The sequence below is a fragment of the Jaculus jaculus genome, chromosome 6 (genome assembly GCF_020740685.1).
Source record: "Jaculus jaculus isolate mJacJac1 chromosome 6, mJacJac1.mat.Y.cur, whole genome shotgun sequence".
Taxonomy (NCBI): domain Eukaryota; kingdom Metazoa; phylum Chordata; class Mammalia; order Rodentia; family Dipodidae; genus Jaculus; species Jaculus jaculus.
The window spans coordinates 35,808,766-35,834,853 of record NC_059107.1 but is presented as its reverse complement, the minus strand read 5'-3'; the positions used below and the strand labels follow the sequence as shown (position 1 = coordinate 35,834,853).

The following is a 26,088-nucleotide window of genomic DNA, read 5'->3' as shown; positions in this document are numbered from 1 at the left end:
CTAGCAGGAAAACAAAGTAGGCAAAAACCCCTGGTGCAGAACTTGGGGTGAGAGCTGGGCAGGTAAGCTCGCAAGGCATTTATGCTGACAGGTTGAAGCCAGAGGAGTCTTAGAGATGGGCCTCTTCAAACCTCTCTGCAAAAGTTAAAAAAAAAAGCACAAGAGGTAATGTCACTTTCTTGTTTGCTGGAACAAAATATCTGACGAGAAATAGGGTTTTTTTTTTCTTTGAGGTAGGATCTTGCTCTAGCCCAGCCTGACCTGGAACTCACTATGTAGTCTCAGGGTGGCCTCGAACTCACAGCAATCCTCCTACCTCTGCCTCCCAAGTGCTGGGATTAAAGGTGTGCACCACTATACCAGGCGAGAAACAGTTTTTAAGGAAGGAGGGGGCTTATTTTCAGCCTACAGTTTTGAGGGGAAGTCTATCATGGTTGGGAAAGCATGGCAGGAACAGGAAACCAATGCCACATCGCCACATCATCATGGAGGAAGGAGAAAGATGAATGGTGATGCTCCATCGTACATAACAGCCCATGGAGTGGCACCTCCCATATTTAGGGTGGGTCTTTGCATCTCAGTTAATTGAATCTACAAAATCTTACAGACATGACAAAAGATTAGTTTCCATGATGATTAGAAATCCTCTCAAGTTGACACTGGAGATTAACCTACCTAGAGACACCCCTAGATACACAGCAAGCTTCCTCATGGCCACTGAAGACTTCACCTGCAGCCAGTGTGCTCCCAGCCATGACTTTGCTTCTCCCATACTCCCTTCCATCGCCGTTTCCTCTCACCCACAGCACGCATGCATGTGCATATTTACCAGGCAGTGATTTGCAAGCAGACATAGCCTAGTAGCGCATGAAGGCCCAAGCAGGCACAGGAGGAAGGATGGAGCCTGTACAGTGCACACAGGATAGTGCATCCCCATGGGCTGGAAGCCTGGCTCAGCCTGCCACACTTGTACTGGATAGAGATACTGCAGGTGACCTAGCCTTTCTCTGCTGAATCCTTTGGCACTTTTGAAGACTGGGCTGTTCAAAGAGACACAGGTCCCAGGAAGATGAGCTCGATGATGGGAGCTGTATTTAACAGCCTAGGCTCAAGTCCTGATCCTCCTTACTGACCTTGGTCCATGAGAAAAGTCTTGATTCCATAGTAAATTGGGACCCACAGTTTCCTTTCAGGCTGTGCAGCGTGGGGCGACAGTGATGATCAAATGAGAGGAAGCCTCAGAGGGTCAGGTTAGGGATGGTTCAGCCTCATGTTTACTGCTTTAATTGTCACACTAGCAGAGTCAGGATGGACCTTAAAGCCATAAAGAGAGGAATGCTCCCGGAGAGCTGTAATCACAGCCAGGCTGATGGATTCTAAGGGCATCTTTGTCTCCTGGGTGACAACAGCATGCTCTAGACACTTTACACAGGACAGACGTGTAGGAGAGAGGTCATGAGGGTGCTCTCCACTTCTTACCTGGACTCTGGGAGGCTGGGCATGTTAGCTGTCAGAGGCTAAGCTGATCTTTCCTCATGACTGGATTTACAGCGTGATTCTTTTTTTTAACCCAAGGAATGTTCTTTCTAAATGTAACAACCACTTTGCCAATTAGGTTGCAGCCAAATGTCCAGGTGGTGGTGTTACGTTTGGATGCATCCTGCAAAATGTGTGACGCAGGACCCAAAACAACCTAGGGACTAAGGGATTTTTTGAATCTCCAACAACATGAAGAATGAGCACACATATGTCCTGAACACACTGGACTCAAATTATATAGGGAGTTCCAAGGTTTGACCTCATCCTTGCTTAGTCACTGTGTACAAATTTTACAGAGAACTGAGCAGCTTGGCATTGGTTAGCCTTGAGTCTTGGCAGGATCCAGCAGCCAATCCACGGGGCAGCACCTTCTTTGGGCTGGGACATTTACTCATCTGGGTTGTTCTCAGCCCTGGGATGGGCTCAGTCTGATAAGGTGCCGACCATTGCTGCCAGAGAGGAGGCTGCACCGCGTGCTTGGTGGATATTGTCCCCTTTTGTTTTGACAGCAGCCGTAACAGAGTGGTGAGGGACACAGTCTGGAAGCAGCAGGTCTAGGGGAATGGCTCAGAAGTTAAAGGCACTTGTGTTCAGAGCCTGCCAGGCCAAATTCAATTCCCCAGCCACACACATAAAACTGGTCAGGCATTTATTTGTAGCAGCAAGAGATCCTAGCATGCCCCCCGCTACACATGCAAATACATTAGATAATGAAAATAAAAAAGCAGCTCATTAACAAGTGAGTAAAAGTAGATTTCTGAATCCATATTTATCTGATCTTTATATGAATCCAGATTAGATTGGCTTCATTTGCAACAGAATCTCAGTATACAGTACTCGCCCCAACAGGGGTCAAATTCTCTCTCTCTCTTTATTTATTTATTTTTTTTTTTGCAGCAGAGGTCTAGAGCTAGATATTCCAAAAACAGTTAGAGTAACTCACAAAGTTGTGAAAAACTCAGACACTGTGTCAATTAGTTCTCATTACCAGGACAGAATACCAGCCCAGAAGCAACTTAGGGAAGGAAAGAGTTTGTTTTGGCTTGGTTTCAGAGCGTACAGCTCAACGTGGGTACAGAAAGCATGGCAGGAGCAGTCAGCTGGCATCACATCAGGGGGGGGAGGTAGGGCGAGGCCAGGATGTAACAACTCAAGACCACGCCCCCAACAGTGACACATTTCCTCCACCGAGGCTCCACCTACTAAAGGTTCTACAACCTTTCAAAACAGCTCTACCAGCTAGAGATTAAATGTTAAAACCCATAATCGTGTGTGTGTGTGGGAGGGTGCATTTTACATTTAAACTACCACAGGCTATCTTAGCTATCTCTGAGTGTGATCATAATTTTTTTGTACAGGGTTACATGTTATACTTCATGTCCCCTTTTCTCTGTCCTCATCCATTGAGGACCCTCCTCAGTGGGGTTATCAATATTTACTATGGGGGTCATAACTGCTCTAGTCAGTCTCTCAGGAGGGGACAGTGTCTGAGAAAATACCTTCCCACCCTTTGGCTTTTACATTCTTTCTGCTTCATCTCTGTAATGTTCCCTGAGCCGTGTGGGGTGTGTTATAAGCCTCTTCGAGTGATGAGCTCTCAGCAGCCTCTGACTTTTCTGCTTTGATGAGTTTTGAGTCTCCTCAGTGTCTGCCACCATCTCACTGGAGATTAGGAATGAGAGCAATATTTATATTTAATTGGCCCCTTCCTCTCTAAGATTTCCTGGGCCCTGGTACATGGGATAGAGATGACTTATCCTCTACTAGGCAGTTGGCTTGCTTTCTTCCTGGTCTTCCTGATATCCACTGCCATCTGTAAAAGGCAGAGTCTCTAACCCAGAATGAGAACAGCATGGATCAACGGGATAAACATAAATACTTAAAACACTTTATGATGAGTATAACCTCATCAAAACCGGTGGCAATCTGGGAAATTCGTAGTGTCTCTGGTAGGTTGGAGCCTTTCTGGAGGAGGTGTGTCTCTGGGTTGGGCCCACTTGCCTGTCCTAGCTAGCTTGCTTTTGCTGTTCCCTTCCAGCTGATGTGACGAGATGTGATGCACCAGTCGTTTCCTCTGCTGTGCTTTGTTGGCCGTGACGAAATTTCTCTTGAAGCTGTAAGCCAAAATATACCCTTTCCTTCCATAAGCTGCTTCTGGTCAGGGGTTTTGTCTCAGCGATGAGGAGGTTGCTGTGACAGCTCTCGTTCAAGGTGTTATGTATTGCAGACCCCTCTGCTGTGGCCATGGTAGAAATAGCTACTCTGTGTAATTCCCCATGTGACCTCATCTATGACATCAGCAGGGAGCCTCCTGCATTCTGTGCTGGTTTTTCCTACTGGTCCTCTGAAGGAAGAGGATGCTGCTAGGTGGGGAGCGCACCAGGCTCTCACTGTTGGGATCCTTGTGACGACTCCTGTGTTTGTTAAAGCACATTTTCCCTCCTTTCCAGAGAAGGAGTAGACTGTCTTTTCCAGAGATGATACAATCATGGGAAGAAAAATCCTCAGATAGTCTGATGGGATCACCCAGCTGTGAAAGTGACTGGAATTTCCCTGTCTCCACCTTACTTGAAACAAAATAATGTCAAGAAGACTGTACCGTGGAAACATTGCTATGTTTGTGCCAGGAAATCCTCACATAATAAAACCTTGTATCTGAACATCAAAATGACCTTTTCTGGCGACCCAAGCCCTTCACGAGAAGGCAAATACTGCTAGCTTGCTTGACATTTCCTTCTTAAATTTCAGGTGATGCTGCTTTCAAATCAGCCATTGATCTGTTGCTTGCAGTCCTTACACAATTAAGCGAGTCACACTGCTGTGGAAGTCTAAGAAAATGTGTACTTGGAAACCCCCTCCCGCACTGTCTTCATCTCCCCTACATTCCCGTAGGGGCAGCCTGCTGAAAGGGCATTTTTCTGAACCTGAAATGAAAGAGATCTTCAGAGTTGAACTGTGGCGCCGTGTCCATGTTTAAAGAGCACATCAGTTTGCTCACTTCCTCATTAAATCCTTCCCTGCAGCAGGTACAGAAGGAAGCTTGGAAGAAGGCTGGGAGAGGGCTCCTTTGTCCCTATTCCACTGCTCCCCAAAGAGTACTGTTGTTGTTCTAAGGACGGGGACAGGAGGGTCTAGGTTACCTGGGATGTGCAGGGGAGGCAGGTGCCAGTGGTACCTAAGAGAGCCAAGGTCTCAAGACATGGCTTTGGGATTGGCCTGTTTTGTAAGCAGCCCAACCCCTGAGCCTTAAGAGCTACAGAAGCCCATGCCAGGGACGGGAGTTTGTTTAACAGAAGCCCATCTCCAGGAGGCAGATGTCTCTTGTAGTGCCTGGATCCCTCCATGAAGCCTTTTGAAGAACATTCTTTTCTTCAGTTAACCTGAGAGAACTGGCTTAGGTAAAGGGTGCTCAAGTTGGATGGGTTCAGGTTGGTTTTTTTTGGAGCACAGAACAACTTAATCAGAATTCTGGCTCTGCTCCCCAGTGAGTTTCTGTTAGCACATAGGAGGCATCCAGCCAACCAGTCCAGACTGTCTGGTGCACAATGAAGGAGGAGTTACTAACAAGAAAAGTGAACGGGCCAACTTGGAGAGGAAACCCTCTAGGAAAAAGAGCTCCCTCGTTATTTTGTACTGAGGATTGGACCTCAGGCCTCATGCCTGCTAGTTGAGTGACCCACCTCTGAACCCACCTGTGCCTTGCCTTTCCTTTTTCCTTTTCTTTTTCTTTTTTTTTTAAATATTTTTTGTTCATTATTTATTTATTTATTTGAGAGTGACAGACACAGGGAGAAAGATGGATAGAAGGAGAGAGAGAGAATGGGCGCGCCAGGGCTTCCAGCCACTGCAAACGAACTCCAGACGCGTGCGCCCCCTTGTGCATCTGGCTAACGTGGGACCTGGGGAACCAAGCCTCGAACCGGGGTTCTTAGGCTTCAGAGGCAAGCGCTTAACCGCTAAGCCATCTCTCCAGCCCTCCTTTTCTTTTTCATCATGAATGTTGTTGTGGTAGTTTGAGTCAGGTGTCCACATAAACTTAGGTGTTCTAAAGGCTAGGTTCCTAGCTGATAGTGATTTTGGAATTAATGCCTCCTGGAAGCAGTGTATTGTTGGGGGCACGCTTGTGGGTATTATAGTCAGCTCCTCTATGCCAGTATTTGGCCTACTGTCCTGTTCCTGTTGTCTACCTTATGATGGCCAGGGGGTGATGTCCACCCTCTCTTCATGCCATCGTTTTTCCCTGCCATCATGGAGCTTCCTCCTCCAGAACCTCTTTTCTCCCCATAAGCTGCTCTTGGTTGGGTGATTTCTACCAGCAATGCAAACCTGGCTGCAATAGTAATGTTGGTACTGAGGAGTGATGTCATTTGCTGCTAGATACCTGACTGTGTGGCTTTGTCCTTTTGGAGCTGATTTTCAAGAGGAATGTGGAAGGATTTGAAACCTTGGCCTAAGAGATGCCTTGCAGTGCTGTAAGTACAGCTTGATGGACTATTGTAGTCAGAGTTGAAAGGCCTGAATGCACTAAGAACTATGGACTATGAGGTTTGGCTTGTGAGGGTGAGAAAGAGCTTTCCTAGAATGGGCTAGAAACAGTTTGTGTGAGAGGCTTACTGTTATGCCCATGTCCTGAGAATTTGTGTAGGGTTGCATTGCATAGAAATGGTCTGGTGTGAGCAGAGGGTTATGGCACAGAAAGAAATCTTTAGATCAAAACTGCTGCTGATTGAGCTGCAATTGTATGAGAGATCGTAACCATTGAGATTGGGCCAGCTGACCTGCACTGGGGCAGCAGGAAGAATGCAGACCCTTTCGAAGAATCCTGAGTGCTCAAGGAGTGACCTGCTTTTCAAAGTCTGCTTTATTCCCTGCTTCCCATTAACAAATTGCCACCCTACTTAGCATTGTGGGGTTTAAGAAATGCAAGAGAGGGTCATTGAATTTGCAACATGGTCTTGTATTTTGGAAATGGCCATGGCAGTGTACAGCAGGTTTGCTGGATGCCTTCATGGAAACCCAGTGGAGTCATGAGGATGAACTATGGCTTGCAGTGGAGACCCAGTGGAGTTGCCAGGACCACAGGATGGCTGCCAAGGAGAGCTGCCGCCCTGATGAAGTTTTCTAGGACTGTGAGTAGCCTGGCTGGAGGGGTGGAATTGAGACTCCAGAGACCTTGTTGCTGGTTAGAGTTATCAGACTTGAAGATTTGTCACTGGCTAGAGTTGTTGGACTTAAAGCTACAGAGTTTGATGTTTACCTTGGTTGTTTTAAATCTTATATTGGTTGAATATTTCTTTGCTATGCCCAGTGCCATCTTTTGCAGTGTGAATGTTTATTCTTTGCTATTATGGGTTTTTAGGGGATTTTTTTTTTTTTTTTTTGGTATTATGGCTCAGTTAAAAGATCTTAGATTATGGGGATGTATGAACATCATTGGAATTGATAAAAAAATTTGGGGACTTTTAAAGTTGGATGAATGCATTGCATTTTATATTATATATGGTTAATAGTTTATGGGGGCCATGGGCAGAATGTAGTGGTTTGATTCAGGTGTCTCCCATAAACTTAGGTGTTCTGAATGCTAGGTTCCCAGCTGATGGAGATTTGGGAATTAACACCTCCAGGAGGGGAAATGGCTTATGGGGGTTATAGCCAGCTCCCCCTTGCCAGTGTTTGGTGCACACTCCTGTTGCTTCTGTCCACCTTATGTTGGCCAGGGGAGATGTCTACCCTCTGTTCATGCCATTGTTTTCCCTGCCATCATGGAGCTTCCCCCTCGAGCCTATAAGCCAAAATAAACCTCTTTTTTTTCCCACAAGCTGCTCTTGGTTGGGTGATTTCTACCAGCAATGTGAACCTGACTGCAACAGTTGTATTACAAGGTTTTTTGTTTTTGTGTTTGTTTTGGGTTTTTTTTTGTTTCTTTTCTTTCTAAGGTTTATTATATTGAGAACTCCAGTATGTGACATTCCTTAATTTAATCTTTTGGTCTCCATCCCCACCCCCATTCCACCGAGGACACTCTTCTTTCCATGCAGTCCTTCTTCTATTTTGTTGTCTCATTCCTTGTGTCCATCCATCAAAATGTTGATGTGCTCAGAACAGTGCTGGTCTCCTGGGTATCAGTGTCCACTGTGAAGCCATGAGTGCACCAGTCACTTCGTGCTGGAAGGGCAGTCACCCGCAGTACTTCCTTCCACCCTGTGGCTCTTCACATTTCTTCTGCCTCCGCTTCCATAACGTTCCCCGAACCTTGGACAATTTTATTTATTTATTTATTTATTTATTTATTTATTTGAGAGCGACAGACACAGAGAGAAAGACAGATAGAGGCAGAGAGAGAGAATGGGCGCGCCAGGGCTTCCAGCCTCTGCAAACGAACTCCAGACGCATGCGCCCCCTTGTGCATCTGGCTAACGTGGGACCTGGGGAACCGAGCCTCGAACCGGGGTCCTTAGGCTTCACAGGCAAGCGCTTAACCGCTAAGCCAGCTCTCCAGCCCCTTGGACAATTTTTTAAAAATATTTTTATTTAATTATTTGCAAGCAGAGACAGACAGACACATTGGCCATGCCAGGGCCACTAGCCTCTGCAAATGAACAACAGATGAGATGCATGTACCATTTTGTGCATCTGGCTTTATGTGGGTGCTGGAGAATTGACCTTGGGTTGTTAGGCTTTGCAGGAAAGCGCCTTAAGTGCTGAGTCATCTCTCCTGCCCTCTTTTTTTGTGACAAAGTCTCTTTGTCGCCTAGGCTGCCCTCAGACTCGTGACCCTCCTGCCTCAGCTTACCCACTGTTAGAATCACAGGCCTGAGCCTCCATGCCCACGTCACCCATGTGTCTGAAGTTGACTCAGGCCTTCCCCCTCACACATCCTGTGAATATCACACTGAGCACCTCAGGAAAAATCCTTGGAATAAGGAGTTTTGCTTGCGACCCCAATTCTTACCATCTTTTTTAGGTCCAGTGCTGCACACAGTATGGTTTTCCCTCTGTTACATGTCAAGTGGTCATACAGCCTGGCTTGTGTCTGACACCTGATTTATGCCTCTTGTCCCCTGAGATTAATGTGCTTTCCTTCTCCAAAGTGTGTCCTTCGGGGCGAGACAATTTCTTTTACATGACTACCCTAATTACAGGGACAGAAATGAGTTTCTGCGGCCTTCTCTAACTTCGTGCTTCCTTCTTTCCCTCCCGTCGCAGCTCCATCTGGCAGCCCTGGCATCACTCAAGGGAGACATAGCGGAGCTTAACAAACGCCTGCAGCAAACAGAGCGGGAACGTGACCTTCTGGAAAAGAAGTTGGCCAAGGCACAGGTGAGGGTCTGGAGACTTGTTGTGTCTTTATGTAATTTTTTATTGTCATTAGTATTTGTGTGTGTATGGAGGTCAGAGGCCAGCTTTGAGGTCAGCCCTTGCCTGCCCATCTGGTTTGATTCAGGGTTTCCTCTCTGCAGTCTCATTGTACTGGGCTCACCTTGTGTTCCTGGGAATTCTCCTGCCCCTGCCTCCCAGTACACCCTTGGGCTCAGCATGCTGGGGTGATAGAAGCCCACCACAGCTTTTGTTCTTTATCATGGGCTCTGGAGGTCAACCTCAGGTACTTCAGATTGAGCAGCGAGTGCTTTATCTGCCGAGCCATCTCTCCAGCCCCTTAAGTAACTATTTTGTTTAATGATGAAAATATTTATATAAAGAAAATTTCCCAAAGCAAATCTGAGTTTAATGCACAAGCCCTTGGCAGTCTTGTTTGTGCTGATGACACACACTCCATGGGCTGGATAGCTTCAACAGAGAGCTATCAACAGAATTCCCACAGTTCTGGAGGCTGGGTACCAAGGCATCTGGCAGGTTGGTTCCTGGCAAGGCTGGCTTACTGTTAGCCACCCTTGCCGAGTCCTGATCAAGAGGAGAGAGCGAGATGGCCTCTTACCTTTCTCCACTGAAGAGGGTACTAACCCTTCTATGAGGGTGCCGCCCTCAGTGTAATCACCTCTCTAAGGCCCTGCTACTAATACTGCCTCATTGGAGGCTTGGGCTTCAACCACTGAATTTGGGAGTAGGACACAAACCTAGATTTGATAACACACCCTCATACCCATTACTTGAGTTAAAAAAAAAATCTGCTATCACTTTACAACTTTCTCTTTGTGTCTTATCCCAGCCCCCAACACTTTCCTTCCCACAAAGGTAACTCCTAGGATGACTTCTATAGTAACATTTCTTGCCTTTACAGTTTAGCGCTCAAGTTTGTAGCTTTACACAATAGGGTTTAATCTTGCTCATTCAAAAGGTAGGTGTGCCCTTGAAATATTTTAGATATATGGGCTTAATTCCCTTTCTTTCCTTGTTTGTTCCCCCTGCCCCAGGTAGGGTCTCGCTGTAGCCTGGAATTCATTATGTAGGCTCAGGGTGGCCTCAGACTCACAGCGATCCTCCTACCTCTGCCTCCCAAGTGCTGGGATTAAAGGTGTGCGCCACCAAGCCTGGCTCCCTTGTTTGCTTTTTGATGTGTCCGTTAAACCTGGCCATTGCATGTAGAGCTAACCACAGCCCAGATGTTGCTGAATGCACCCCATGATGTGGTTGAGCTCTGCTTCTCCCCCCCCCCGCCCCAGCCACATTTCCTGCCACCCAGAGCCATAGTCAAATTCATGTCCCGTCCTCTTGCAAAACTCTAATACGTAGTTTTTATTTTACCAGCAAACACATAGGTAACTCATCTCTCTGTGATACCATCAGCTGTTGATACTTAGGTTACCCCACTTCATTAGGATTTGAAAGTCATATTTTAGCTGTATCATCCCTCAGTTACTATTAGAGATGCTTCTGTGGGGGACAGTTGCCATCATCAGCTTGTATAAACAGTGGTGTGATTTACAGAGGAAAAACAAATTAAGCGCTCTTGTCTTGTCATTTATTTAACCTTTTTCTTTTTCTTTTTTGTTTTTTTGAGGTAGGGTCTCACTCTAGCCCAGGCAGACCTGGGATTCACTATGGAGTCTCAGGGTGGCCTGGAACTCACAGCGATCCTGAGTGCTGGGATTAAAGGCGTGCACCACCATGCCCGGCCTATTTAACCTTTATCAAGTGAACAAAATGATGCACTATGATCCTATCAAAGCACTCACTTTTAATATTATGAATTTATGCTTTCCATATATGTAGATTTCATTCCGTTGTAATTATTTTCCTTACAAAAGCTCAAAGTAATGCCTGCTTTAGCCAGTAACCCTCAGGCTGGCTCTTGAGTCACATACCATGAACTGAGTAGTTACTCGAGGCTTCCAGAATACAAACCAGGCACCTCAAGCCTGGAATGAACCATTCTTCAAGCAACTGTAGTTTTTGCAAGCAAGTTTCTTTAATGGTAGAGGCATCTCCCCAGCCCTTAGTCAGAGCAGCAAGTGATCTTTTCACACCATTGTCTGGGTACTGAGCATGCTTTCTGTTTCTGCATTGTTCATTGTACTTAGATAGAGCCAGGAAGCAATTTATTAACTTACATTTTATAGATATGTATTTATGTGTGCATATAGTTTAAGATAAAATACCTTAGCTACTTATACCAACCCTTCCAGTGCAAATTCGATCTACAGCATATTTCTACTTAAGTCCTGTATTTTATCCTCTTTCATACTAAAACCCCTGCTTCTTAACGTTACCGGGGATGATGGAATATCACGTGGTCATTCATTCGCTTTATTCCACATTATATATAAATAGTCTCAGAATAATAATAACCAGTATAACCAATGTGGCTACTGAGAAGGGCTTAGTGTTTTTTTTTTTTTTTTAATGATTTATGCTTTCGTCATTCCATCAAAGTTTTAATGTTGTCAGCACTGGCTAGCTTCAGGGCCATTGCATGTCTTCCTCTTCCTCTTTTAATCATTTATCCTTTTGTAGATAACTAATATTCCCTAGGATTCTTATATAGATGAACTTTGGGGATTTGTTTGTTGACTTTTTTTTTGGCATGTGCATGTGTGTGTACATACACACTCGTGCATTTGAAGGACAGAGGTATCTTTCTCCATAACTATCTTAATTTGTGGGACAGAGTCTCAAAACCAGTGCTCACCAATTTGGCCAGACTAGCCAGCGAGCCCCAGAATCTTCTGGTCTCTACCTCCCCAGCGTCGGGTTTCAGGCATGCACTGCCACACATTTTTATGCGGGTGCTTGGGATCCAACTCAGTTCCTCATGGCTAGAAGGAAGGAATGAGAAAGAAAAAGAAAGAAGAAAGGGAGGAATCCTTCGACTATCTAAAAGGTTCCTTGTGCCGGGCGTGGTGGCGCACGCCTTTAATCCCAGCACTCGGGAGGCAGAGGTAGGAGGATCACCATGAGTTCAAGGCCACCCTGAGACTACATAGTGAATTCCAGGTCAGCCTGAGCCAGAGTGAGACCCTACCTCAAAAAAAAAAAACCAAAAATAAATAAATAAATAAATAAATAAATAAAAGGTTCCTTGAAGCCGGGCATGGTGCACATGCCTTTAATCCAAGCACGTCAGAGGCAGAGGTAGGAGGATTGCTGTGAGTTCAAGGCCACCCTGAGCTAGAGTGAGACCCTACCTTGAAAAACCAAAAAATAAAAATAAAAATAAAAGTTCCTTAAAAGTCAAAGGAAGTTAGCTTGTCATTACATGTTGATGGCAACTTCCAGTGTTGGAAAAACATAAAAGAGCATTCAAGGAATGAAAACATGAGCCCAGTGTCTAACAGCCATCCAGCTGCCTTTCAAGTATGGCAGGGTCTCACTCTAGCCCAGGCTGACCTGAAATTCACTATGTAGTCTCAAGTTGGCCTTGAACTCATGGCGATCCTCCTACCTCTGCCTCCCGAGTGCTGAGATTAAAGGTGTATACCACCATGACTGGCTTTATTTATTTATTTGAATTTTTTTTTGTTCATTTTTATTTATTTGAGAGCGACAGAAAGAGGCAGTTAGAGTGAGAGAGAATGGGTGGCCCAGGGTCTCCAGCCACTGCAAACGAACTCCAGATGCATACGCCCCCTTGTGTATCTGGCTAACGTGGGTCCTAGGGAACTGAGCCTCGAGCCAGGGTCCTTAGGCTTCACAGGCAAGTGCTTAATAGCTAAGCCCTGGCTTTATTTATTTTTGATTTAATTTTTTTTTTTTTTTTTTTTTGCTTGTGTGTGTGTGTTGTGTGGTACATGTGTGTGGGGTTATGCTCCCCTGTGGTGGCCGGATTCCATCCCTGTTCCATTCTGTATTGGAACCCGAGTCTTGCTGATCCAGAGTTTACTGGTCCTCTCCTTTGCCTGTCCCCCATGAGCTCCAACAGTTGCAGCTCTCTGCTCTCCTCTGGGACTGGGGTCATAGGTGCTTATGACCACGCCCAGCTGTTCATGCGGGTCTTGGGGATGGAACTAGAGCAGTGTCCAGTGTCTGAGGCGTCCTCAGGCCCTTGCGCTTGCACTGGAAATGCTGCTAACCACTGAACCATCTCTTTAGCCCCTTAGTTCATTTTAAACTAGGGTATTTTATAGGACTTGGTGGGGGGGGGGTCTTATTCTATTTTCTCCTTTTTTTTAAACTCAGTTTTGGTTTGGGTGTGAAATCTAGTTTCCTTGAACTTTTAAGGAAACAGGGTTTAAGATTTTTTTTTTTTTTAATTCATAGAGCTCATCCATATGTTGTTTTCTTAAAGTTAAAAAAAAAAAAACATGACAGCTTGCTTTCTGACACGTACTGGCCCTATTCCCTGTTCTTCTCACCTACTTTTGTCTACATCTTTTCTTTCCTCTGTCATCTCCTTCCTTCCTCCCCCTCCTTAAATTGATTTTTTTTTTCCCCAGGCAGAGTTATACTCTAGCTCTGGTTGACCTGGAATTTACTCTGTAGCTCTAGGCTGGCCTTGAATGCATAGTATACTCCTACCTCATCTTCCCGAGTGTTGGGACTAAAGGTGTGTGCCACCACACCTGGGTCTGTTCAGTTTGGGTCCTATTCCCCTCTCTCCTCCTTGTGGAAGGGAGCCCCGGACTGGGCTGCTTCAGCCTCTTTGGAGCTTCTGGGCCACTTGTGTGCTCTTGCTTCTGAGTACCTCCTGTTCAGCTGCTCTTCTCCGGTTGGCCTCTCCTCTGTCTTGTGAACACCTCTCATGACTTTTTCTTAAAATTTATTTATTTATTTATTTAAGAGAGAGAGAATATGGGTGCACCAGGGCCTTCAGCTGCTGCAAATGAACTCCAGATGCATGTGTCACTGTGTGTCCGGCTTATGTGGGACCTGGAAATTTAAACATGAGTTCTTAGGCTTCACAGGCAAGCGCCTTAACTATTAAGCTGTCTCCGCAGCTCTATCATGATTTTTGACATCACAGATCCATCAACTTTGTTTCTCTTTGTTAGTGCCAACTTAGACCCATTCAGGTCTCCTTACTGATAGTGTGGGCTTGCCCTGACCTGCTTGTATCTTTTTGTTATTGTTTTTTTTTTTTTTTTTTTTTTTTTTTGAGGTAGGGTCTCACTCTAGCCCATGCTGACCTGGAATTCACTCTAGTCTTAGGGTGGCCTTGAACTCATAGGGATCCTCCTACCTCTGCCTCCCAAGTACTGTGATAAAAGGGGTGTGCCACCACACCTAGCTTTGCTTGTATCTTTTGTTCATGGGGCTATCACATGTCTAAGTCCTTAGTAGTGTGTTGTAGGTTTCAAAGTTTGCTGCTGCTTTTTTTTAACTGGCTTGATTTTTAAAAAGCATTTAAAAAATTTCAAGGTGCCTGGCCTGATGATATAGGGCTGTAATCCCAGCTACTTGGGAGGATGAAGCAGGAGAATCATAAGTTGAAGGTATGTCTGAACTACAGAATGTGTTCAGGGACAGCCTGGGCAACTTAGAGAAAGTTTGTCTCAAAGCAAAAAGATAAAGAAAGGGCTAGGGATGTAATTCAGTGGTGGAATATGCATATGCAAGGCTTGGGGTTCCATCCCTAGTACTGCAAGGAAATGTCTTAACAGAGCCCACCACCCAAATAACAGAATGCTTGGATGGCTTATTTTTGTTTGGGATTTTTTTTTTTTTTTTTTGGAGACACGCACATGTGAACATGTACACACACACAAATAATAATAATAAAAAAGAACTAAAAAAAAGAATTATGCTGCTTTAAAAACTAGTTATTTTGGTGTTAACTAACATTAAATGGTATTGTTTTCTAACTTGTACCCACCCAAAGTCAGCCTGGTTATTTTATTTTATTTTATTTGCAAGCAGAAAGAGAGAGAGAAAACGAAAGAGAGGGCATTGTGTGTCAGGGCTTCTCAACATTGCAAACAGATTCCAGATGCATGTGTCACTTTGTGCATCTGGCTTTATGTAGATCCTTAGGAATTGAACCCTGGACATGAGTCTTTGTCTTTAACTGTTAAGCCATCTCCCTAGCCCTTGATTTTGGTTTTTAAAGAATATTATGCACACTTTAACACGGAAGCTAGCATGCTCCATAGTCTTTATTAAGATTAACTCTTGAGGGGCTAAGGAGAAGGCTTGGCTGATAAAGGCACTTGCTTGTAAAGCCTATGGCCCAGGTTCAAATCATGGGCATCTATTGCTTTTGGCATTCATTTTGCAGTGGCAAAAGACTTGGGTGGAACCAAACACATACATACACACATGCTAATAAATGAATACATTTTTTTTCCAAAGAGGATTACTATTGAAAAGGCAGTGCTGTTTGTGCAGAGGACAATAAGAAGACAATAGAAGGACTTTCCCTGCTGTGTGGAGAACTGCTCAGCTCCTTCTGTACTTAGATCTAAGCCATTTTCATACAATAGTTCTTGATGGCTGATTTTGCTCCTAATGATAATGCTTAGGTTGTGGGGGCCACCAACATTCTCTATTTGTATTCTTAGACTAAATAGACTTGGAAGCCACTGTACCTTTCACTAGAAAACTGCCTTCCGAGTTAAAGACCAGAGCCCCAGAGCAGGAACGAAAACATGAGAAAAAGGCAGCCTTGCCATTTTAGCTCCCTTAGAAAGAAGGATTTACTTTCGACAGTAAAATGACAGGACTGCTCTCTCTGTTATATGCCTTGGTAAATGACTCATGTTTGAGGCTCTTCCAGCTTGTGGAAAAGCAAATCCATGTGAAATTTTATGTTCCATGCTGGAGTAAATTGTGCCAGCCCTAAATATTATGGTGTTATGATTAAACAAAAATGCAAAGAGTAAATGGTGGTTGTAGTCATCAGACATTACCAAAAGCAAATTCAGTATCTGTTAAATAATTGTCAGTTATGACCCTGGAGCTGGTTGAATGAAAGGATGCTCATTACATATGGACATGTCATCAGTCTGTAACCAGAGTTTCGGGAATAATCCTAGGTGGTGAGGATTTGCATCAGAAGCTGGGAGGGGGACTGTGTGTGTGTCTGTGGGTACGCATGCCAGGGCCTTGCCACTGTAAATGAACTCCAGATGTGTGCACCACTTTGTGCGTCTGGAAGAAGCCGCTTTTCTTCTGCTGTGTAGCCAGTTACTCCAAAATGAGATACAATCAGCACATTCTTACCCTCCCAAATTGAGCAGCTGCACAGCCCCATATCCAGCACCCAGGGGAGACAGACCTTGTGGGAAACTGGCTGCCATTATACGCAGTCCTGATTTTACTCATTTGGTGTAGTTGGTATTTATTTAGTACCAATAATTACTTAAGTTTCTTTATTGAGTTTTCATGCATATACATGCATAAGTAATATATTTTGATCTTAATCGCCTCCTGTTACTTTCTTTTATGACCCCCCTCATCTCTTTACAACATGTTGATGGGCCCCGATATTGGATAGGTCGGGTTCAGGTATCAGCCATCCTGTGGCTCTTATATTCTTCCTGCACCTCTTCTGCAGTGCTCCGGGAGCCTTGAGAGGTGTGCCATGGATGTCTCATTTAATGTTGGATACTTAACGGTCACTTCTTAGCACTGTTACAAGTTTTGATTCACTGCCACTATTCTATAGGCGTAAACAGCAATATTTAGACGGCAGTCTGAGCACAGCACATTCATTTAGTTAAATGGATATTTAACAGCAAATAATGGTAGTCGCTAAGTAACGGTGGTAGCTTCCTCTAGGGCCTAGGACCTTCCATGGCATAGTCTGACTAGGATTTCGGTACCAGGCATGAATTCCCTCTCATGGAGTGGGCCTCCAATCAGAGAACAGCTGGTTACCCCATAACAGATGTGCCACTGTCTCACCACTGGGCCCATCTTGCCTGGCTGACCAATGGTATAGCTCACAGGGTGTGCTACTGGTGAGGGCTCTTGGTGACTTTTCTCCCCCAGCAGCTTGCATTGCAATTGCTTAGCACTATGACAGCCAGCCTGCAGGACCAGGCTTCCAGCTCAGTTCCCAGTAACTGTTTTAACCTATTGTATTTTAAGTCTTCCAGAGGGAGGTGAATCAGGAGAACTTAGAAGGTCCTTTGACATCGGTTAGCAATAGGATCAGAGACTTCATTTCTCAGGAAGCTTTCAGAGGACGGAGAGCTAAGTCTCCTCCCAACTTTCAGGGGGAGTAAACATGGAATGTTCATGAAACGGGATTGGAGCGCACATCTGTATACTTTTTTTCTGAGCTAGAGGTGGGGGTTTTTAGGTGTCTCCTTTGTTCCATCCTTACTCATTTGTGAATTTCCATGTACAGTGACTGCTCTGGCATTTTCATTAGTCTCCTTTTAGCTGGTGTCACAGTCAGCTTCTCCTTTGTGGTACAAAGTACCCAACGGAAAGCAGCTTGTGGGAGGAAAAGGTTTATTTTGGCTCCTGTACTTGAGGGGAAGCTCCATGATGGCAGGGGGAAACTGTGGCAGAGCAGAGGCTGGACATCACCTCATGGACAACAGCAGCAGGATGAATGCATTTAGAGGGGACATCTAATTCACATCACCACAGCTGGCTTCCCCTCTCCCTTAGGCGACCCGTGGCAAAACCTTAGACCCAGAGGGGAAATACCCTAAGTAGTGTTAGTTGTTGATCAATCTAGTGTGACCCTGAGAAAGTGACATCACGTATAGGCATATTTTGAGAGGGAGCCGCACTGACCCCTTGGCAGGTAGGCTGAGAGGGTTAAGGCATTCATGATGGTATTGTCCCCCCCCCCCCCCATGAAGCTCTCTCCTAATGCTCTTAGGTTTGACAGCTGAGCCTAATGCAGTGATTAAAGATCTGTGTCCTCTGTGGAGGAAGATAAAACCCAGAGAAGAACATTAACAAAACCATAAGCTTCTTAATGTCGCCACATCTCACAGGATTTCTGTGGCAGGCCTCCTGTGCTCAGGCAGGCCTGCCTCAAAGCTGAGTCAGGGCTTTGTCCTGGGAGTGTGCCGCTGTCAAAGACAAGCCTAAAGGATCTAGAATATTCTGGGCAGTTGAAATGATGATGTTGGTTGTTTTTATTATACTGTTTTCTTTTTTTGCATATAGGCAATTTGAGCCATTTATATGACTAGACACAAATATTTATATGGATCTTAATCTGCTCCTTATCATGAGGGGAGAGCAAAGGTCTTCAAAAGGAGCTTAGGGTATGCATTAAGTGCTGGATAAAATCCACCGAAAACAAAGCATCCTGCTATCTCATCACGAGCTGAAAGTCTGTAGTTACAGGACAAATCTAGACGCCCAGTGATACTGACCTCTGGAGATGCATAGCAGGCCAGATGTTGCAACCACAGGCTCTCGGGCTCTGCTGGTGGCAGCATCCGCCAGAAATTGAATTTAGACTTGAAGGAGGGAGGGAGGCTCCAAGACACGGTGACATGTACTTATGGGGGTGGAGGGGGCTACAGTTTTGTTCATAGCTGTAACCTTCTCATTGGTGGGATAAAATACCCACGTAGAAGCAGTTTATGAAAGGAAAGGATTTATTTCAGGCTTACAGTTTTGAGAGGAAGCTGGTTCACTTCATCACACATCCACAGCAGAGAGAGAGGGAGGGAAGGACAGCAAGAGTGAGCTGACTTTCAACACCTAGTAGGCTGGACTAATCAACTGTGAGCTCTGCCCTGGCACACACCTCCTCCAGCAAGGTGCCACCTCTCACCAGCTGGGGACTAAGGAGGAAGCTTACCCACAAACTTTTGAGGCCATGGGTGACATTGTACATTCAAACCACCAGATCTTAGCAGAAGTAGAACATTCAGGTATGGTAGAGAGAAGAAAGCAGTACCCTGCTGAATGGTGGCAGAAAAAGCCGTACATTGCTCCTAGAAACTGCTAAGTAAGTTGTCACTGGATGTTTGACAGGCAGCTAGAGCTGGCTGGTGGAAGCTGGTGTTGCCCTCTTTCACGCTTGATTGAGTCTCCCTTTCTGCTTCATATCCTCTTAGGGTGTTTCAAAAGAGCATTTAATGCTTAGAATCCCTGCTCTAGGGAGGTTGAGGTAGGAAGATGACCATGAGTTCAAAACCAGCCTGGCCTAGAGTGAGACCCTTCATCAAAAGGAATGTTTAAACCGGGTGTGGTGGCACACGCCTTTAATCCCAGCACCTGTGAGGCAGAAGTAGGAGGATCTCCATGAGTTTGAGGCCAGCCTGAGACCACATAGTGAATTCCAGGTCAGCCTGGGCTAGAGAGAGACCCTACCTCAAAAAAACAAAAATAGTTTAAGGATATATGTATGCATACATATATATGTGTATGTATATGTATATACATATGAATTATATATATATATGTATCCATATATGTATATATTGAAAAAAATAGTTCAAAATTTGTGTTCATATCAAATAATACTGTCTTTCTTGTTTAGTTTTCCACTGTTTGTGAATGAGGCTTTACTGAGATGTATGCTCAAAAATGAATCTTTAAAAAATTGTATATGTTTGTGTGTATGTGCAGGTGTGTGCATGACATAGCACAGATTTGGAGGTCAGAATAGTTTTCTGTGTTCCACTTTCTTTGAGACAGGGACCCTTGTTGCTACAAACAAGTCTGGCCCACAAACAACTTTATTTAGGTGTTGGGGAGTTGAACCTGGCTGGAAGGCTTTGCAAGCAAGTACCTGTGGTGGTTTGATTCAGGTGTCCCCCATAAACTTAATGAATGCTAGATCCCCAGCTGATAGAGATTTGGGAATTATCACTTCCGGGAGGAAATATATTGTTGAGGGTGGGCTGAAGGGCATTATAGCCCTTTTCCCCCCTGCCAGTGTTTGGCACACTCTCTTGTTGCTGTTGTCCATCTGATGTTGGCCAGGAGGTGAAGTCCACCCTCTGCTCATGCTGCTGTTTTCCCCTGCCACCAAGGAGTCTCCCCTTGATTGAGTCTGTAAGCCAAAATAAACCTTTTTTCCTCAAGCTGTTCTTGATTGGATGTTTTCTTCCAGTAATGCAAACCTGACTGCAACAGGACCTTTAACCACTGAGTCATTTCCCCAGTCCCCTCATAGGTGACTCTTAAATGGAGTTGTGGCCTAGCCTATGCCATTGCAAAATCACATACCTCCTAGATTATAAAATATCTTACCAGGGTGGAAAAAGGCTTGGTCGGTCATAATTCTCAGTGAAGTAACAGAAGTGGGCGTCACGGTAACTGGCCATCACTGCACATGATACCAGGGTAGACCAGGCAGTGGCTTTACAGAAGGGCTGTGTCTGCCACAGGTGCCACCCACTCACTCTTTCCATGTTTCCTGCACCAAATTGCTATGTTCTTGGGCTCATTTCTTGCATAGTTCCATGGGTGCTGCTTACAGAGCTGTTTGGTCCAGCTCTCTGGCTCCTGCACATGAAAGCTTGGCTCCCTTTCCGCTGCTGCCCTTGTGGGAGCTGCTCCACATTTTTCTGGGTCTCACCCTGGAAATGCTTCTGTGATTTTCAGTGAGCTTGAAGATCAGGACTTTGGCACATTGTTCGGCCAAGGGCAAGGACGTTTCGAGAAGAGGACATTGGCTTGTACTGGTGACCCCTGACTAATGTCTCTCAGTCATGCAGACATTCAGTTGCAGGACCTAGGGAATGCTTTCCAACAGTCATTTCTGGACAGAGAGTCCCAAGGCACTGTCTTGTCATCCTTCTTCCCCACCCCACATTTCTTTTCCAGAAGTCTGGAATTCTTTAGTCCCCTTGACTATAGTGGCCACAGCTCTCTTCAAAGCATGCATCATAGTCACTTCTCCTGAGGCAACCATCATAGTCACTTGGGCACTAAGGGAAATCAGGATGTTTTGAGGGACTAGGGAGATGGATCAGCAGTTAAAGTTTCTTGCTTGCAAAGCTTGCTGGCCTAAGTTCAATTCCCAACACCCATATAAATCCAGACAGTGGTAAGACAGATAGACACACACACACACACACACACTTAAATAAAAGTATTTAAAAAGATAGGTCTCATATTTGTAAATAAAATATTAAATAAGGTTTTGTATCACTTTTGAAAAGCACATTTATAGGGATGGAGAGCTGGCTTAGCGGTTAAGTCACTTGCCTGCGAAGCCTAAGGTCCCAGGTTTGATTCCCCAGGACCCATGTAAGCCAGATGGACAATGTGGCTCATGCATCTGGAGTTTCTTTGCAGTGGCTAGGGACCCTGGTATGCCCATTCTTTCTTTCTCTCTCTCTCAAATAAATAAAATACATTTTTTACAAAACACATTTATGGGAAAATGTAGGAATGTAAACCCAATTATCTTTGCCGTCAGCTAAAAGAATATTTTCTCCAGTATATTCTTGTTACTACTCCCACATGAACCCTTGAGTTCCAAATATACACCCTGAGTCTTGGCTTCTTTTAGCTACAAGCGCTGTTCTGTCTGACTGAATTGTCAGGCTTCCTGTTATTTCCTTTTCCCAGACACACATCCCAGCTCCAGGCAGGGGCAGCGGGGATCCAGTACCCTGTGCCACCGCCTTGCCTTCTATCTGGCGTCCTCATGTCCTGTTTTGGGTGGCCCCTAGCAGTCCACAGAGATGCCCAGAGCTGTCTTGTTTGGGTCTCTATTCACAGTGTGTCTACATATGGTACTTGCTCATTGATAATAGGATTTTGCAATTCCTTACCAGCCTAAGTGGTGATTCAGCAGCGAGGGGACTTAAACATGGCTCCAAACTGTCATCCTCAGCAGTATGAGGAATTACCCAAGAATTTTAGGGACCTAATCTCAGGTTAAACCCAGAATTGGTAGCTTCACTAAAATTTCAGTTCTGTCTAGTAGAAGCAGAGTTGTAGATTTTATTAAAGATAGCGTTTTAAAAAACTCAAGAGTCTTTCAATATAGGCTTAAGCATAAAAATTAGGATAAAGGAAAAGTGCTTAGAAAGACACTCCCAAGGGTGAGTACAAATTTTCCAAGAGAGGGCCTGGAGAGATGGCTCAGTGGTTAAGGCACTTGCCTGCAAAGCTCTGAGACCTGGTTCAACTCCCCAGTACCAATGTAAATGGGATGCACAAAGTGGTGCATTCATCTGGAATTTGTTTGCAGTGGCTGGAGGCTCTGGTATGCCCATTCTTTCTCTGCTTGCAAATAAAACATTAAAACAAAAAAACCTTAAAAAATTTATTAATTTGTTTTTCAAGGCAGGGTCTCACTGTAGCTCAGACTGAGCTGGTATTCACTCTGTAGTCTCAGGGTGGCCTTGAACTCACCACGATCCTCCTATCTCAGCCTCCCAAGTGCTGGGATTAAAGGCATGTACTACCAGGCCTGGCTAGGATTTATTTTTTATTTATTTATTAGAGACAGAGAGAGGGAGTGAGAATGGGCACACCAGGGCCTCTAGCCATTGCATACAAATTCCAGATGCAATGCCCCACCATGTGCATCTGGTTCACATGGGTCCTGGAGACTCAAACCTGGGTCCTTAAGCTTTGCAGGTAAGTACAAGTACCTTAATTGCTAAGCTATCTCTCCAGTCAGAGAATGACAGAGAGTCCCCATGTGTGGGGACAGGTTCCTCAAGGGAGAGTCACAATTAAGTGTATTGCCATTGGCCATGTATGCCATTTTGGTGGCTATCAAGTTATACCCCAAAATATTGCTGAGAACCCCTGATCTTTTCGCTCATGTGGTAAGTGACACTATAGGAGACTCTGGATATGCCTTGGATGGGGTCACAGTCTAAAGAGGTAGAACCAAAAGCCCCTGGGGTTGCACATGGGGTTCCTTATGTGTCCTTTCCCTATAAATGGGATTCATGGTGAATTTCCTGGGAAAATGGCAGGTTTGCAGCTGGGGAAAGGAGAAAGTCCTTAAGCAGTTATTTGTGCTGGAATTCTGTTTTCCCCTCACTTTTAAAATTGACTTATCTTGGTGTGCTGGAGGGGAGGGGGAGAGACTTGGTGGGCCTGGGCCTTGTCTGGAGTTCAGTTGCAGTAGCTTGTGCTGGCATTCTTGCTTCTGGGCTTCAACCAGACTCCCGAGTGAGGGATGTCTTCTTTCTCATAGTTCTATAGTTTTCCCTGGCTTTCTGTTCGGCCTCCGTGGTATAGTGGCCTGTGGTGCTCTAAAGACTATATACAAGGGAGGAGGGGAGACTGAGAGCTCAAGTTCCCAAAGGGAAGCGTTTCACCGAGAAGCAGCTCTGCAGTGCCAAGTGTGGAGAGCCAACGCGGCGGTGTAGGAGGCTTGGTGGAGTCAGGATCCAGGAGTGAGACTGGGAATTGCCCGGGAGCCATTTTTCAGTTCTGAACCAATGACCTTCATGTGCTCTGTGAGCAGATAAGCATGGTGTACACTCAGTCATGTTGGGATGGGAATCAGAACCAACAGTGGTGTGAGCAGTGCGTTTGTATATGTTCCAGAGAAAGATGTTAACCAAAGCTGTCTTTGAGATAACTGTCATTTAAGGGCACTTGCTGCTTTAGCACGAAGTCTCTGCAGCCGAGACCACCAAGCTCTACTCCTCAGAACCCACGTAAAACCTGGGTGGGGCCCACACACATCTGTAACCCCAGTCCTCCAGAGATGACCAGAGCAGTCACTGGGGCTCATTGATAGGGTCTCTCCACCTTGGAGCTCTTGTCAGTCTCAAAGAAAGAAAAGAAATACATGGATGAGTGATAAGAAGACATCTGATGGCTTCCACATGTATGTGCATGGTGCGTGTGCATCTGCACACACCCACACATGCATCCCACACAGCATAGCACACCTGTACTACTACTGCTACTGTGCACATGTACACACACACACACACACACACACACACACACACAGAACCTAAATGTATGAGAAGAGCATTGTGGTCTGGCAGAAGTCCTATGCTTAAGGAAACATTCCTGTGGAATGTGGCTTTCTTTTGGTGCTGGGGTTCATACCCAAGGCCTCATGTATGCTAAGTGTATGTGGTACCACCGAGCACTGAGTGACATACCCAGGCCCTTAGAAGTCTCTTTTTCTCTACCTTCATCCTTGTCTCTGGTCCTACTTACTTCCTCATACTTAGGTGCTGCAATTTACACCACAGCACTGGTCAGGTGTCTCTGTTGAGTCCTACTTCTTTATTCTTTAGTACTGAACATTTCCTTCAGTGCAGAGTGCCTCTTGTTCAGTGCTGAGTACTTCTTTCAGTGTTGAGTGCTGCTTGTTCAGTGTTGAGTACTTCTCCTTCAGAGATGAGTGCTTCTTGTCCAGTATTGTTTAGTTTTGAGTAGTTCTTCAGTGTGAGTACTTTTTGTTCAGTGTTGAGTGCTTTCCCCTCATTGCTGAGTGCTTCTTTCAGTGCTGAGCATTTCTTGTTCAGTGTTGAGTGATTCTTTTTCAGTACTGAGCACTTCTTTCAGTGCTGAGTACTTCTTGTTCAGTGTTAAGTACTTTCCCTTCGTGGCTGAGTGCTTCTTTCAGTGCTGAGCCCTTCTCTTTCAGGGTCCCGCACTTCTTGCATTGTGTTGAGTATTCCTTCAGTGCTGAGTTAGGGTTAGGGTTCCTGCCCAGGATGATACCATTGGAAACCTGGCAGATTTAGGGAGGTAGAGGATACAAGGTACTGGTGAGAAGCCCCCAAAACACTAACCTACAAAGTTGTCAAGTACATATGGCTTTTGGCCTTAGGGCAACCTTGTAGAAAATAAAATTAAAATTCCCCCACTGGCTGGAGAGATGGCTTAGTGGTTGAGGCGCTTGCCTGTGAAGCCTAAGGACCCAGGTTCTATTCCACGGAACCCACATAAACCAGATGCACAAGGTGGTGCATGTGTCTGGAGTTCATTTTCAAGTGGCTGGAAGACCTGGTGTGTGCATTCTCTTTATCTGCCGCTTCCTCTCTTACTCCCACTCCCTAATAAATAAGGAAAATTTAAAAAAAAAAAATCCCTGGCTGGGAATTTCTTTACCTAGAAAAGAAAAGACTCACTTCTCCTCCATCAAGTTTAACTGAGCTAAAGGGGTCAGCTGGGGGTGGTTAGCCGAGCAGAAGGTGAGCAAGGGTATTCTTTTGGATGCACGCAGAATTGAAGCCCCCAAATGTAGAACGGCTCCCCATGAGGCATGCCGACTCATGAGCCCTTGTGTCCTGTGTCCTAGTGTGAGCAGTCACACCTCATGAGAGAGCACGAGGACGCCCAGGAGCGCACGACCCTTCGCTACGAGGAGCGCATCACGGAGCTGCACAGCGTGATCGCGGAGCTCAACAAGAAGATAGACCGCCTGCAGGGCGGCACCATCAGGTTAGGAGGCTCCGCTCTGCACGTGGGCTTGGTGATGAGCTGCAAGGATGCTTTCTGGGAACCCAAGCCGGGCGCTTTGCAATGTTCCACGGCCCTGTTCAGTGACCTTGATCCTCACCACAGCTCTGAAGGTAGACAGGTGGGGAGTAAGGGTCCTGAATTTGTTGTTAAAAGTATTGTTGGGCTGGAGAGATGGCTTAGCAGTTAAACGCTTGCCTGTGAAGCCTAAGGACCCCGGTTCGAGGCTCGGTTCCCCAGGTCCCACGTTAGCCAGATGCATAATGGGGTGCACGCGTCTGGAGTTCGTTTGCAGAGGCTGGAAGCCCTGGCGCGCCCATTCTCTCTCTCTCCCTCTATCTGTCCTCCTCTCTGTGTCTGTCACTCTCATATAAATAAATAAAAATTAAAAAAAAAAAAAAGTATTGTTGCAGCCGGGTGTGGTGGCGCATGCCTTTAACCTCAGCACTAGGGAGGCAGAGGTAGGAGGATTGCCATGAGTTCGAAGCCACCCTGAGACTACATAGTGAGTTCTAGGTCAGCCTGGGCTAGAGTGAGACCCTACCTGGAAAAAACAAAAAAGAAAGTATTGTTGTACTTACCTTCACGTGGCTGGGACCAAATGCAACTGGTAGGAGGAAAGTCTTTATTTTGGCTTACAGTCTTGAGGGGGAAGCTTCATGCCGGCAGGGGAAAGTATGGCATGAGTGGAGGCTGGACATCTCCTCTGCCACAGCAGGTGGTAAACAGCAGCAAGAAAGTGATCTGAACTATGGCAATGGGGAGCTGGCTGTAACACCCATCAGCCTGCCCCCCCAATACACACCTCCCCCAGCAAGGATCCACATCCTAAATTGCTATCAACTGGGGACCAACCGTTGCAGAACATGTGAGTTTGTGGGGGAT

General features: G+C 45.5%; 1 protein-coding gene across 6 annotated transcripts in view; it reads left to right on the top strand.

Annotated features, from left to right (window-relative positions):
* Positions 1-26,088, top strand: part of Mcc (MCC regulator of WNT signaling pathway) — a 274,857-nt gene that overhangs the window by 153,318 nt on the left and 95,451 nt on the right. For all 6 annotated transcript variants that reach the window (XM_004665096.2, XM_045151945.1, XM_045151948.1 and 3 more), the window contains exons 2-3: positions 8,746-8,859; positions 25,043-25,185. In XM_004665096.2, the coding sequence (XP_004665153.1) occupies positions 8,746-8,859; positions 25,043-25,185 (257 nt within the window). The remainder of the gene's footprint in view (positions 1-8,745; positions 8,860-25,042; positions 25,186-26,088) is intronic.